Source organism: Typopeltis vanoorti, chromosome 16 (assembly GCF_054136105.1).
Source record: "Typopeltis vanoorti isolate ZY-2024b chromosome 16, IOZ_Tvanoo_1.0, whole genome shotgun sequence".
Taxonomy (NCBI): domain Eukaryota; kingdom Metazoa; phylum Arthropoda; class Arachnida; order Uropygi; family Thelyphonidae; genus Typopeltis; species Typopeltis vanoorti.
In genome coordinates, this window is record NC_143564.1 from 92405914 (window position 1) to 92419155 (window position 13242).

General features: G+C 31.8%; 1 protein-coding gene across 1 annotated transcript in view; it reads left to right on the plus strand.

The window, feature by feature from the left end:
- Positions 1–2012: 2012 nt before the first annotated feature.
- The window catches only part of LOC150098183 (lachesin-like), a 299185-nt gene continuing 287955 nt past the window's right edge, over positions 2013–13242 (plus strand). Inside the window, exon 1 of the mRNA XM_090406487.1 lies at positions 2013–2104. Within this exon, the coding sequence (XP_090262613.1) occupies positions 2035–2104 (70 nt within the window). The 5' untranslated portion in view covers positions 2013–2034. The remainder of the gene's footprint in view (positions 2105–13242) is intronic.

Genomic DNA, 13242 nt, shown 5'->3' on the forward strand with positions numbered 1-13242 from the left:
CAAGTATTTGTTTTTCTTTTATTTTCTCTCTTCTTGAGAAGTGGGAGGAGTTGATGATTGGAACTCGCAAGGAGATAATAGTTCTAAAGTAGAAGTATCAAGTGCATTCTTCTTGGTTAGAAAAATGTGAGCTCTTGCTCTGTTTTGACTATAATTCTTATTCGCCACTTTACATATCTTTTTCTGCAATTATTTCTAGGACTACTAGCTATTTTTCTTCAAGATATATCACAATGTAAGGTAGGTATTGTCAAAAGTGAAGTGTAATAATATTCGATGGCAAATATGTAATCTACTTAAATGGATGCGGAGTAACAAAAAAAAATAAATAAAAATAAAAAATAAAAATAATTTCGTGTATTGTTCGAACCTTATCCATTTCTTCGGTTTTTTAATTTTTATGACAGATTACTGGGTAACGATAAATAAATTTTGAATAGTTGGATTTAATGATTTAATATTGAAACTGTTTTTTTTTTCTAGAAACCAGTTCATTTTTTTTTCTCTTTCTTCATGGTATTAAATATATACTTTATTTATGTGATTTGGTACTATCTTTTTTCATCCGAAGTCATCATAATTTAGTAACAATATTGCACTAAACCTTGTTGAGAAACGTGAATCACTTTGCAATCGTACTTCTCGGGAAATGAATAAAAAATCAAATTCGACTTCTAAATGTCTGTACGTTCGTATATATGTCATCTCCTTGTTAATCTTCTGACAGTTTAAGCAGAGTAGCAATAAATAGTAAAAGTACGTGATGGAATCCATTAGATTTGCAATTTTATCTTTCTAACCGTTATAGCACATTAAAAGAGTTTTTTGTTGAGAGAATTTATCAATTCTCGTTCTTTCCGAATGCAAGAAAACGAGGCCAGGTCACCAGCACTAGGTAAAAAAAAATAAGAAAATGAATATATTAAATAATTCCTTGAGTATCATTATTTCTTTAATTTCTTGACACCGGAAGTTAAAAAAAAAACGCACCTGAAATTCAATGTTCCAATTGTAAACGTCTCTATAAAACACAATATTGTTAGTTTCAATGTTTGATATTCTCCGCCATCTTCTGGGCATAGTCCTCAAAAACTCTTTTGTATGGATCCACATCTGCGTTATCCGTTTAGCACTACATTTGAGGGAGGCCAACCTCCTTTGCTCTTTCTCGCCATTTACTTAAGTCATGCGTGAAAATGCCGGTATACAAATTAGACGCATACACTTACAGTAGCTTGTTCTTTCAAGTGTACCATCTTTACGACCGTGACTACTGCGATAAAACTTTGATGCAGCGGTATTTCACATTCGGACGTGACGTTTAAAACTTTCTTCCCTCGCAGGCATTGCAGTTGGTCATTAAGAGCGTGAAGCGGCATCAGAGGAAAACGGATCAATTTGTCTGCACTAAACAAATATTTATACCTTGATTCTTGGTAGAAGTGGTCCTAAGCAACGACTATTGCCGAGTGGAAATGTTGACATTTAAACAACTTTTGGTAGGATGTTTAAAATAAGAGAGATCGGCGGAAACATGTAGAAGGTCTGAACGGAAATAAATACGGACAAATATTATTAAGCGAAATTGTCGTAAGCGAGAAGTCAATGAACCAACTGTTTAGGACAACAAGTCTTGAATGTAAGAAACGTGGATAATCTCAACAGTCTCATCTACACAAACTGACATCTTTTTGACGCAAGGGACAGTGTCCGTTGAGCATGCGTAAACTGTGTTCACGGGGGCATTGCGAAGTTACCTCGTTGTGGTGCACAGTAGCGAGCGAGAGGCGTTGCGTGTGTGAGAGACAGGCCGAACAACGAAAAGACAAGCGGACCATTCTGCGCTGAGAGGTGTACGGAAGATCACAGCGCCAGAGGCTTGCCTTTGTGCGCAACCTTAACGACGCCCTAGCTCAGGGAGATTTACTGAAATCGCCCGATGCGTCAGGAGAAGCAGAAGCAGCTGAGCGTGTTGGCCACAGCCGCTCGTGGCTGAAGTACACGGACAAAAACGTTGACACTGGACCAATACCGATGACAATGATAGCGCGAAGCATCTCTCTTGCCGTAGGGCTGATTGTGGTAGTGCATCTCTTTATATCAGGTGAGATCTATAAGTCTTTGCTTTTAACTAAGAGTTCCGACAAGGATTTTTTTTTTTCTTTTATCAACCACTAAGACTTTCTCACACTTTTTGCTATATAATTTTAGACGGAAGCATAAAATAGTTCAAACAGTTGTTATCTGTCCTCACGCGTTAATATTTACTCTGCCGAAAGGAACACGTGGAGCATGCATGACAAAATATTGTCCGGAGACATTTACAGGTACGTTGCGGATCGGACCTCCGACGATCAATAGTTTTGTCGCATTAGCAAATGAAATGTTTCTCAACCAAAATAGATTCGAGAAATCAATGAACATCCTTGTACGATGTAAACCACTTTCACAATGTAAACACGCTATTTACTAAGCACTATAAAAGACAAGTCAAACTATTTAATATAGTTCGTCACATAGTTTCCATTACTTAGGATGTATACTTAAGATTAGCATAAATCAATATAATTCAATATTTTTATTATATTGTATAATTATAAGTGTTTTCAACTTAAGATCTTTAAAATGCACTGCAATTAAATATATTAATCAAAATATTTTCAAATAAAATGGCATTTAAATGAAAAAAAAATTATGCGAGTTTAAAGTATCATTTGAAGATCATTTAAAGAACGATGAAAATTATCCTTTAAAAGTCGATTGAATTATCTTTTAAAAAGTTAAATTATCCTTTAAAAGTCAATTGAATTAACTTTTAAAAAGTTAAATTGTCCTATAAAGATTCTGTAAAGATCAGTTATCCTTTAAAGATCACATTAAAGAATAATTTCAATTATCCTGTAAAGAGCATTTAAAGAATTATTTAAATTATCCTTTAAAGATCTTAGGTGCAACAAACAACTTTCAGCAATGTACAGACCGATAACTATTGCAGCACCAAGCGTTTCTAAACTATGTAATAATTGCGCTTGTAGCAGTGACATACTTGTCAGTTTCCGACAGCGATAGCGTAAAGCATTTCAATAACTTGATGAGTGCTTCACACGAAGTGACAGAAGTGACATAATTGGTGATGCCGTTAGCTATCGTCATGTGTCTTTAAGAATGTAAGTGATGGCAAAGACTTGACTGAAGCATTTGCTTAAGTAGACGTATGGCATCATTCTGGATATTTCCAACGTCAAGTTACCTAAAGAGGGAAGTTCAAATTCGTTAAATATTAGTGTCAGATTTGGTGAAAACAACTGACAAAAATGCAGGCCTGTAATATTATGAAAGACCTGATCGTGCTTTTCAGTCTGTGGAACGTATGTATGTGATATACACAAACATTATTATTTGTTCAATAGAAGTTTCTTTATTTGTTAATTATGTATCGGGTCTATTGTTATGCAATCAATGTTTCAGTTATATTTTTTATCTTCTTATAAATTATGATACTTTGTATACCTATTTGTAAAAGTCATATAGATACTGGGTAGTATATCTTGTGCCTACTCTAAAGCAACCTATCAGATCACTAACCAAACAGCAGAAGTTCCAAAAGTAGTCTTTCTCTCTTATTGTCTCTTCTTTTTCTCTTGATGATTATTTTAGCCTTTTACTTACTAACTATACAAAAATTCCTTCAGGAAATTGTAAGTAAAATTTTGCGCGCAGAAACTGCATCCACGAGTAAGTTTCCCTTTAGGTATGTGTTATCCACTTAAATCATACATTTCCGTAAGGCTATTTCAATATAAATAATTGTCTTGCTCTGATAATAAAAATCATTTAATAAATGTCATGATATCCATTTTCACTGTAATTAAAATTTTATCTAATGAAATTTTTATTTGCACAATAAAAATTATTTTGTTATTCTTTCATTTCAATAAGCAGGTAAAGCTAGTATATTATCCTCATAATATTGAAAGTTATTTTCTACTTCTTTTCTACATTAATTTTGTCCTCAGATTTATGTGAACCTTGAACTACTTCCAAACAACAATTCTCCTGAAAATGGAAAAAAAAAAAAATAAATAAATAAACTCGTAGAGTTGACGTTTTCCCTTTTTTTGTTTGTGTGTATGAGAATATATCTCTGTCTATTTGTGTGTTTATAATGGAAAAAAATTGGCCTTAATACTAAGTGTACTCCAAGAAAAGTAATTTATTATAAGGTCTAATGGGCGTATTGTGAGAATGACGTAACTGACAACAGAGCACAAAAGAGGAAAATGCGTTTTCATGTTTTTGCTATTAATACGAATGATTAATTAATGATTAATAATAATTTCATTTCTAAATAATGAAATAAAAATAGTAATAAGAGTTTAAGTGAAACATAAAACTTTTTGTTTGTAAATTAGTATAGTTTTTTTCGTGTCTCTTTTTTATAACTACCTACTTATATTTTCTTTTAGAATGTCTAGATATATGTGGCATTTTAATGGAATATGTTTCCATATGCTCATGGAATAAACAGAAGAGAAAAGTATATGAAAATTATCTCTCTTGAATGTTTTGCTTAATTCATTATGGGTATCTTTATTACCATAATATAATATTTGCATAGCGCTTTTCATCGCCTGAATTCCTACTTTTCTTGAGATTAGTTGAATAATTTGCATATTTCTTCGTACTGATTAACAAAAATTATGTTTTTATATATAATTTAGTACTACTCATATACACAAAAATCTGCCTACATACGTCTCAAATATATGTCCAAATAGATATTTAAATTACACGAGTGGCCTAAAATAGAAGTCATAATAGGAATGACGTGTTCCTCTGTCTTTGAATTTAATTGTAATGATTATTAATTTTCATCATCATCATCATCATCTCCTGTAATGTGCCATCAAGAATGCACAGAAATTTTCAAGATACTCAGCAAATTAACAAAATATTTTACTTAAAATAAATGCTGGAATTAAAATGGCGGTTATAAAAATAATTGTTAAAAAAACTGAAGAAAGAATTTTAGTAAAGCATTCTTTGCGACTCTACCTATATCGTCTGTTTTGGTTTATTCTTTACAGTCATGTTTTATCGAAGTTGAAAGTAAACCCTTTCCCAACGATGTTCCTTACTAGTGATACATAATTTGAGAGTTCATCACCTTAAGTTACTTTGATTGCTTTCTTTACACTTTCTCTTCTAAGAATATATAACAGTAACAGAAAATACACTTTGTGTTCTAGTATTTGATTTTTAAATAGAATCTTTAATTTTCATAAAAGTGTAATGTATATTCATCGTTCAATCTGAACACATAACTTACTGAACGATGGTTAATATGACCTATTTTGAAAAGGATGTATTTAGACAGATAATGGAAATGAATAGATTGCAGTTAGAGTTAAGAAATAAATGAAAATAATTTTATCTATGGGTTGTATACTGAGGAGATGAAACAATTAAAATCCCGAATCACATTGTGGGTAACTGTTGTATATTACCAAGAAATGGTATAGTTTATATTTCAGCCATTCTATAATACTGAAAATTGTTGGGTCACATCGGCTATGTACAAAGAAAACGATTCATTGTATTGGTAGATAAAAATGCTTTCCACATTTTAAATTTACATTTATTTTCAATGCATATTTGGTTAAAATGAAAAACTAGCATTGATTAATTTTTGTATTTTTATTTAAAAATGATAATTATTCAATGAAATCTCTGTTTTTCTGATTTCTGTCTTAAACAATTCATATATTCATTCGTTCCAAATAATGTATTTGAAATACTGTATTTAATTTCTTCATTTTTACATTTAATTCATGCATATTTGAAGAATAGTGTTCGATAAAATTTGGCTGATACTAAGTTCTGTTGTCTGGACAACAACAAATGTAACTGTAATATTGGAAGAAGCAATTATTAGCAAAGTGACTGAGCAGATGCTTGTATTTTTTACAGTAACGGGCACTAGATGATTAACTTCAGTTAATCATCTAGTGCCGCTAAAGAATATACTGAAGAAAGCATTAAATTTAAAACGTCTGCATTAGAAATTCTGACATGATTGTGAAAATACTGAGTGGCTGAAACTAATTTAACTGTTTTTGAATGTAAAAGGAAACGAAGCAAATGAAAGAGATATCTTTATAGTAGATTTATATAAGCTTTAAAAACCATACCTACAATATTGCGTAATTTTAAGACGACTCAAGCATTCTCACTCACAAAGAATCCTTCCAAATATATATTGACTGTAAAATAAGTTTTGAAATCTCAGCCTAGATAAAGTGATCTCTGCTTTATTAGTTTCCTAGTGATATAGAAAAAAGTGCCTTCATTTGTAAAGCCTAAATCTATGTATTTCTGTCGGATTTGCATATAATTTCTTTCCTACCTATATTTGTATCTGTGAAGATAGAAAGTGAATTTTTGAATTTATTTTCATTTATTTCAAAAGAGAAACTTTTGAAATAAATTTAGAAATGTATGAAATTCATACAGTGAAAATCTATTTCACTCTATGAATTTCTAAACATGATAATAAAAACGAAATAGCGAAACGAAAACAGAACTAAAGAGAACGATGACTGTACAGTATAATTATATTTTAATTATACAGTATAGGAGCTGTTCACACTTATTTGGATTTCCATAGTGTATATAAACGTAATGCCACTCTGGGAAAAACTGTGCAAAAATAAGATTCGTACAGTTCACTTTTGCCATCAGAAAGTGTTTCATTCTTCCAGGTCACAAACTTCTAACCAAAATTCCTTAATTAGAAAAGCGCTAGAAGTGCAGAGAAATGCTTACTTGCATTTTTTTAAATAGTTTCTTGAATAAAAGAAACTGTACTCATAATATTAACAGTACTACCTACCAATGAATGAATACATGATACCTTGATACTCTAATTTTATGTCATATATTTAATCATCTAATTAATTAATTAAAAATAGTTTAAGAATGGCCATTCATCTAAATATCTGAAACTCTATCAGATTATAATTAACATATGTTTTTATTAAAATACGCTTATATTATGAGAAAATACTCTACATTTTCTCTATATCTACAGATAATACAGATATCTTTTATTAAAAATAACGGAATCATAATCATCATCATCATCACTAACGCTTTACAGCTTTACTAACTTCCGATCAATAATTTTACTTCACATTAATATGTTATCTAACAAGATTCCAATATTATCAGATCTTATGTAAATAACTCAATTATAAAAATAACTGAATTTAGGAATGGATTATGACGAAAGCAATATCTGCATTATAACTTTTGTAAAATTTTCTATTCAGCTTTTAACAGAACATTCCTAATTAATGAAGTATTAATAGTCTAAATAGTTGCCTGCTGTTAATATTTAGAAATATTTTACGGATATAGAAAAAAAAATTAATAGTTGTTAAGTGTCTTATACGAGCTTCAAAAATTAACAAGAGCTCTCTCTCTCTCTCTCTCCCTCTCTCTCTCTCACACACACACACACACACACACACACAAATTGTCTCTCTCTCTCTCTATATATATATACATAATATGTTAATAATTTTTGTCTAAATACTTTGTGTTGTTGTATATTTATTTTATTATCTTACTTTCTGATCAATAACGTATCACCTTTTCTCTGATGCATCTTCTCATTGATTTTCGCACATAAACTACGCCAATACATCATTTATATGGAAATGTTGTATTTCTTTCTGAATTCCTCTATCTCAGAGAAAATCTATCACTGCCTAACTAAACAAGGTCTCTCTCTCTCTCTCTCTCTCTCTCTCAGCCTTTATGGAAGACTTATGTGTGCATCCCGCTGCGCGTTTTATCTTTTACTGTAACCAAATTCGTATTAAGTTTTTAAATCAGTGACAATTTTATTCAGTTATTTTATTTTATTATTTTTTTTAGTTGAAGTTAAGTGCAAGTGCGTACTGCGAAGATGAGTAACGTGAACAATTTTACTCAGAGTTTATAAGCTAATTTCCCATATCTGAAAGCCGAGCTGTTACGGGGTTGCTTTTTTTTTTTTTTTTTGCATTTTAGCAAGTAACACGAGGATAATTTCCTTTTCATATAAAGTATTTCTCAAATATTATAGGCTCGAGGAGGCAATAAAACGTTTCCTGTTTTTGAGTGAAAGGATAAGAAATTCTTTTCATTTTTATTACTTATCAAGTAATATATATCAAGTCGGATTCACCTTTCTTCTTGAATATTCTTAATGAAAAATGACAAGATGGCTAACAAATGACAAGATGGCCATCTGCACAAAAATCAACTTGTAATCATAGTGTCTTCTAAATCCTGTTGAGTGCACTAGAAAATTTGGAATTTGGTGGTAAATTAGTTCATTTCAATCCTCTACATCAGTAGTGAGTTGCTGTTATCTAATCTATGGAATTATTAATATAATAGTTAAAGGGAAATATTGAATAATCTACCAAATTTCTAGGAATATTGAATAAACGGAAGATTTTATTCAATGTATTGTACCAATATATCATTTTTTCATTTTATTTTATCTATTCAGGGTTTTAAGGTTTAGTTCTACACATTTTACACTCTCTTAATTCAATTTTACACTACCTAAAATTAATCCGCATATTTATAATTAAATACAACCTGAAGGAATCTTAAATGCGTATATGTAGTATCAAGCAATAACAGTGTCTATTGAACAGTAGACTGAAATCAATATGCAACATACGGGTACGTTTTGTGTCAGTGTTAGTTCTTTGAGTTATATTGTGTCTCTTACATCTTTTAAATTTTTAAAAACATCACTTTATTACTGGAATTCTGCCGACTATTTATTTTCTAGTTCTACAGTCTTATATCGACGTTACTTAAAGAAACACCATATGAATGTTCTGTAAATGTAAGATTTTTTTTATATTTTTTTTTGAAAAATGCATTCGCGAGAATTTGAACTTAAAATTATACACAGAGTACTTACACTAGATAAGGAAACTTCTAATTCGTTATTTTTTTATTCATACTTCTTTATCTCTTTTTCATTACGAAATACATTTCATTTTGATTTCTTTTTCATTTCCTTAATTTTACTTAGAATTGCTTTTTTTTTTTTTTTTAGAAATTTGTGCATACTCGAGATTATATTAGTTTATCTTTTGTCTAGCTAATCAATCATTTATGTTTTGTGTGTGTGTGTGTTTAATCGATTTAATTTTCTGCACCGTACTTGACAGGTCTTTTTTTTTTCTTAATTTCATTTAGAAAATATAGTCTTCTAAGAAGTTCACAAACACCTTTGGAGGAAACCAGATTTTACTAATGCCAATATCATCAACGATTTGCTTCCTTTCATTCACGAGTAAATTCCCCGCTTCCTCCCGGTGACCATCCTGGTTTGCTAGAAAATTATCGCGTTCCATTACTCCCATTTGTTTCTCGGCGAAAGAACCGCCTCTTGAGTTTAAGACTCTAATGAGATGCTGCTCCTGCTCTTCTCTGTCTATTCGTGAATTTTTTTTTCACCCTTGTTTCTCCTTCAAAGACGATGGAAAGACATTAATTTTCCTCTTGTGCAAAGACGCGGTGTAACAAAGTTGTCATTTTTGCACGCACCCCGCGTAGCCTCGAGATACCAGAAAAATACTAAGAAATAGGCTGCAACACCTTCCCTACCCTCTCCCCACGTTGCTTTCACTCACGAGGCGAACTTAGCGTGACCAAGTAGACAGATGCGTGTGTGTGGAAGGGTGAGATATCACGAATATTTTGAATGTGCCCTATGCTGTTTGTTATCACCTCCTTTTACCAAAGAATGTTCAACATGCGGCACGCGAGAGACAGACATCGGCCACCGTGCACACATTTGTCACGAACTGTGTGTATTTAGAGAAGTAAAACGGTCTCGATTTGAGTTCACGTACCATCCTGGGAAACTATTGCGTTAGTCATTTTTTCCCCGCGAAGACTGCTGATTTACGAGTCAGATGGGTTAAACAATAAATCTTTTCGAACAAACCTTAATGACCACTCAGTAGATAAGTTTTCGTGGGGCATAAGAAAAAGAATCAGAAAATGAAAAGAAATAGTGGAAGACAAAAAAAAAAACAAAGCAAAAGAAGACAAACGCTTGCTTTGGCATTTGAGTGGTACTCATCTATCAAATGCAGTACAGTAAATGACAGTTAGAAAAGCATAAGATATGGAGCCATAGACTTGTGGGCGTGATACGTCAAGGTTCGTAGCTGATCGTAAAATATTACGGTGAAGAGTGTGTGTATACACGCATTAAAGATGATTCTTGATACTTGGAGTAACTTGTCCGCATGTAATTCGTATACACAGTATGATAATATTTCACGCAGTCCGCCTGTTAAAATGTAAAGGGATGGGCTCACATTAAAACTTCAAGCCTGCAGTATTTATAAGGCGAAAACAGCTGTTTAGTCCTCTACGATCTTTTTTTATTATTAATAAGAGTACATTTTAAAATATGATTTCGTATACAAACAGAAAATGTATGTGCATCGCCTTTCATTGGATAAATAACAATCAACTCGAGTTCACGAGATATCTTACGTAAATTCTAAATAAAGATGAAATGAAATATGGAATAAACTGAAGTTCATAAAAGTTTTATCAAACATCTCCGTATAAAATTATAGCGTTATGATATGGAACTAGGATTATTTTCTTATGATTAGGATTATTAAATGTATAGATGCGATGTGCCTATTAACATGTTCATTGCCAATCAAGCGATATCGCGTGATGCGAGTTCTCACCGAGCGGCCGATCACGCGTTATCGCGTGGACGTCGCTAACTAAATAAAAAAAAATAAAATAAAATAATTGCCCACCACACGAAATTCCAATTTTCAGATTGGCAATGAAAGTGTTAAAACATCTTTCATCCATATGGCTTTTTTGGCTTTCAGTTAGGATCTAGAGAAGGAATTGGCAGCTTTTTCTGTCAACAGAACATTTCAGAAACACACTCGCTAATTAAAATTATAGTTTTTCAAAGTCGCTTCTATAGGAAATTGACTTAAAATTAGTTAATCATAGAAGTAGATTACTGACATCATCACGCGTTTTGCTTCGAAAATGTTAATATCTTCAATTGTGTAATAGTTGATGAGTTTTCATACAGAATTCCGTAGGTTTTTGCAGTTTTTAAATAGCATAAAAATGTTAGTAATTAGAATGCGTTTTGCACAAAACTAAAAAGAGATAAAAAAACATTTCTTGAATCATAACAGAAACAGTAAACACACACATCAATATATAGAGAGCAAATTCTTAATATACTGCTTGATTTTTAGTGCATTTTCCCTTCCTTCCCAGTTCTTCCCAGTCATTTTAGTCATTTGGAGAAACTTTCGTTTAGATAAACTGAATTATTAATAAAGAGCGGGAATGTTGAAACTATCATGCATAAATATATAGGCCAATTACGCAGAAATAAAACGCCGGAAATATCGAAATATTAAACCACACAAAGCAATACTAAGTAGGTTCCTCTTCTGAACAATTAATTGCTAAAGACATTCCATTACGAAATATTTAGCTGTACATTTCTTACATTCCTGATGAGGCCGATAACCACAGAAGAGGTGGTGTGATTGTAGAAAGGGTGTTTCAGAAGAGAGTACATATGCGTGATCAAATTCTATTCATATGAACAAAATGGTTTGTGCAATTTGCATGCAAGGCATACCAAAAGTAACTGCCACACGAATATTACGGTTATTTGGGTGTGCGCATAGACTTGCACTTCACCAACTTTTATATTACTGTTTAGTTTATTTAAAACGATGCAATATTTAAGCGACTTTTTCTTTATTTTTGATATAAAACTGGCTTTCAGGTGTCTGTGTAGTCTCATGATGGTAGTTCTTCAGAAGAAAGACTGTTATTGTTGCGATTCTACTCAGTAGTTAGAAGAATTTTTTCTAAATCTCGTTTCAGCCATTGTCCCTGTTAATTTTTTTTCACAGATTATACGTTTTTCCTCTCCTTGGAACTTCGTGTTTTAACCACTGAACTCAGAAAATCGACTGCAGAATCTTTCAGGTAATAAATGATACTAATACAGGATTAGGATCACGAGATGGCGGCAGTTATATGTATCTTCATACGTTTCGGAAATCGAGAGTATGCGGTACTGTTTAGATATGTGCGTATTCCAAAATAGGTAAAAAGAAGAAGACATTAGTTAGTTGTTCACATGTGACCTTATTTTGACGCTGTATTGTCACTCTCGTACCTCGTTGTATTTTGGGAGTGAAGCCCTCTGCTAGAAGAAGTGGTATAGGGTCGCAAATGCCTTCCACAAAGAATTAGTATGACAATCACAAACATCCATGACCCTGTCAGGATTAGAACCCCCAGATACTTGGCTGGAGAGTGGTAAGGTATGAATATTGTAAAATCCAACTCAGGACATATCTATGTTGGCTTCACTAATCTATTTAATATGGTCCATGTTAAGCACTATATAACAAAATACGTTGTGTATAACAGCAATTTTTAAAAGTATAAAAGGCTTTATACTTTAAAAAACTGTTAAAAAATCGTAAGTGGTGTTTTAGGAAGCAAATATGTTAACGAGTAATATGTTACATTTAAAAGATATTCCCTAAAAAATGCATCATACGTTTCATAGGACATATATCTGGAAAAAAATGTGAAACAATACTTGATGATGTCCCACACCTGATATCATCAGGTGCATTTCTACGATGTTTTTTTACGCATTATTAAAATTATATTCATATACCATCACAAAAACTAGTACTGTTAGTAAACGATTATACTTTTCTTTCTCAGGACATTTCGGCTGAGAATTTCTGCAGACCACTAGACACGAAAATAAAAAATATCTTTTCCAGATTAAAACTTTCAGCTAAATATTATTAATATTGCGCTTATTTAATTAATAATGTTCTAAAAGTATCTACTAATTTCATCTTATTGAGAACGGAGGAGATCGACAGAGTATTTAGCAAGCATTAAAATTTTGACAGCAAAAACGAACAAAACTGAAATAAAATGCAAATTATTATTAGTATGAACAAGAAAAGTTTCAGTTTCCCAGATACCATTCAAAAACTAGATGAACTTCAAATTATAATAAAATATACCTTAATATCGAGTTCGAATCGCTAAACGTATGTCTTTATTTGTTTCAAGGGAAAACAAACAAAAAAAAACTTTCTTGTGTTATGCAAATAT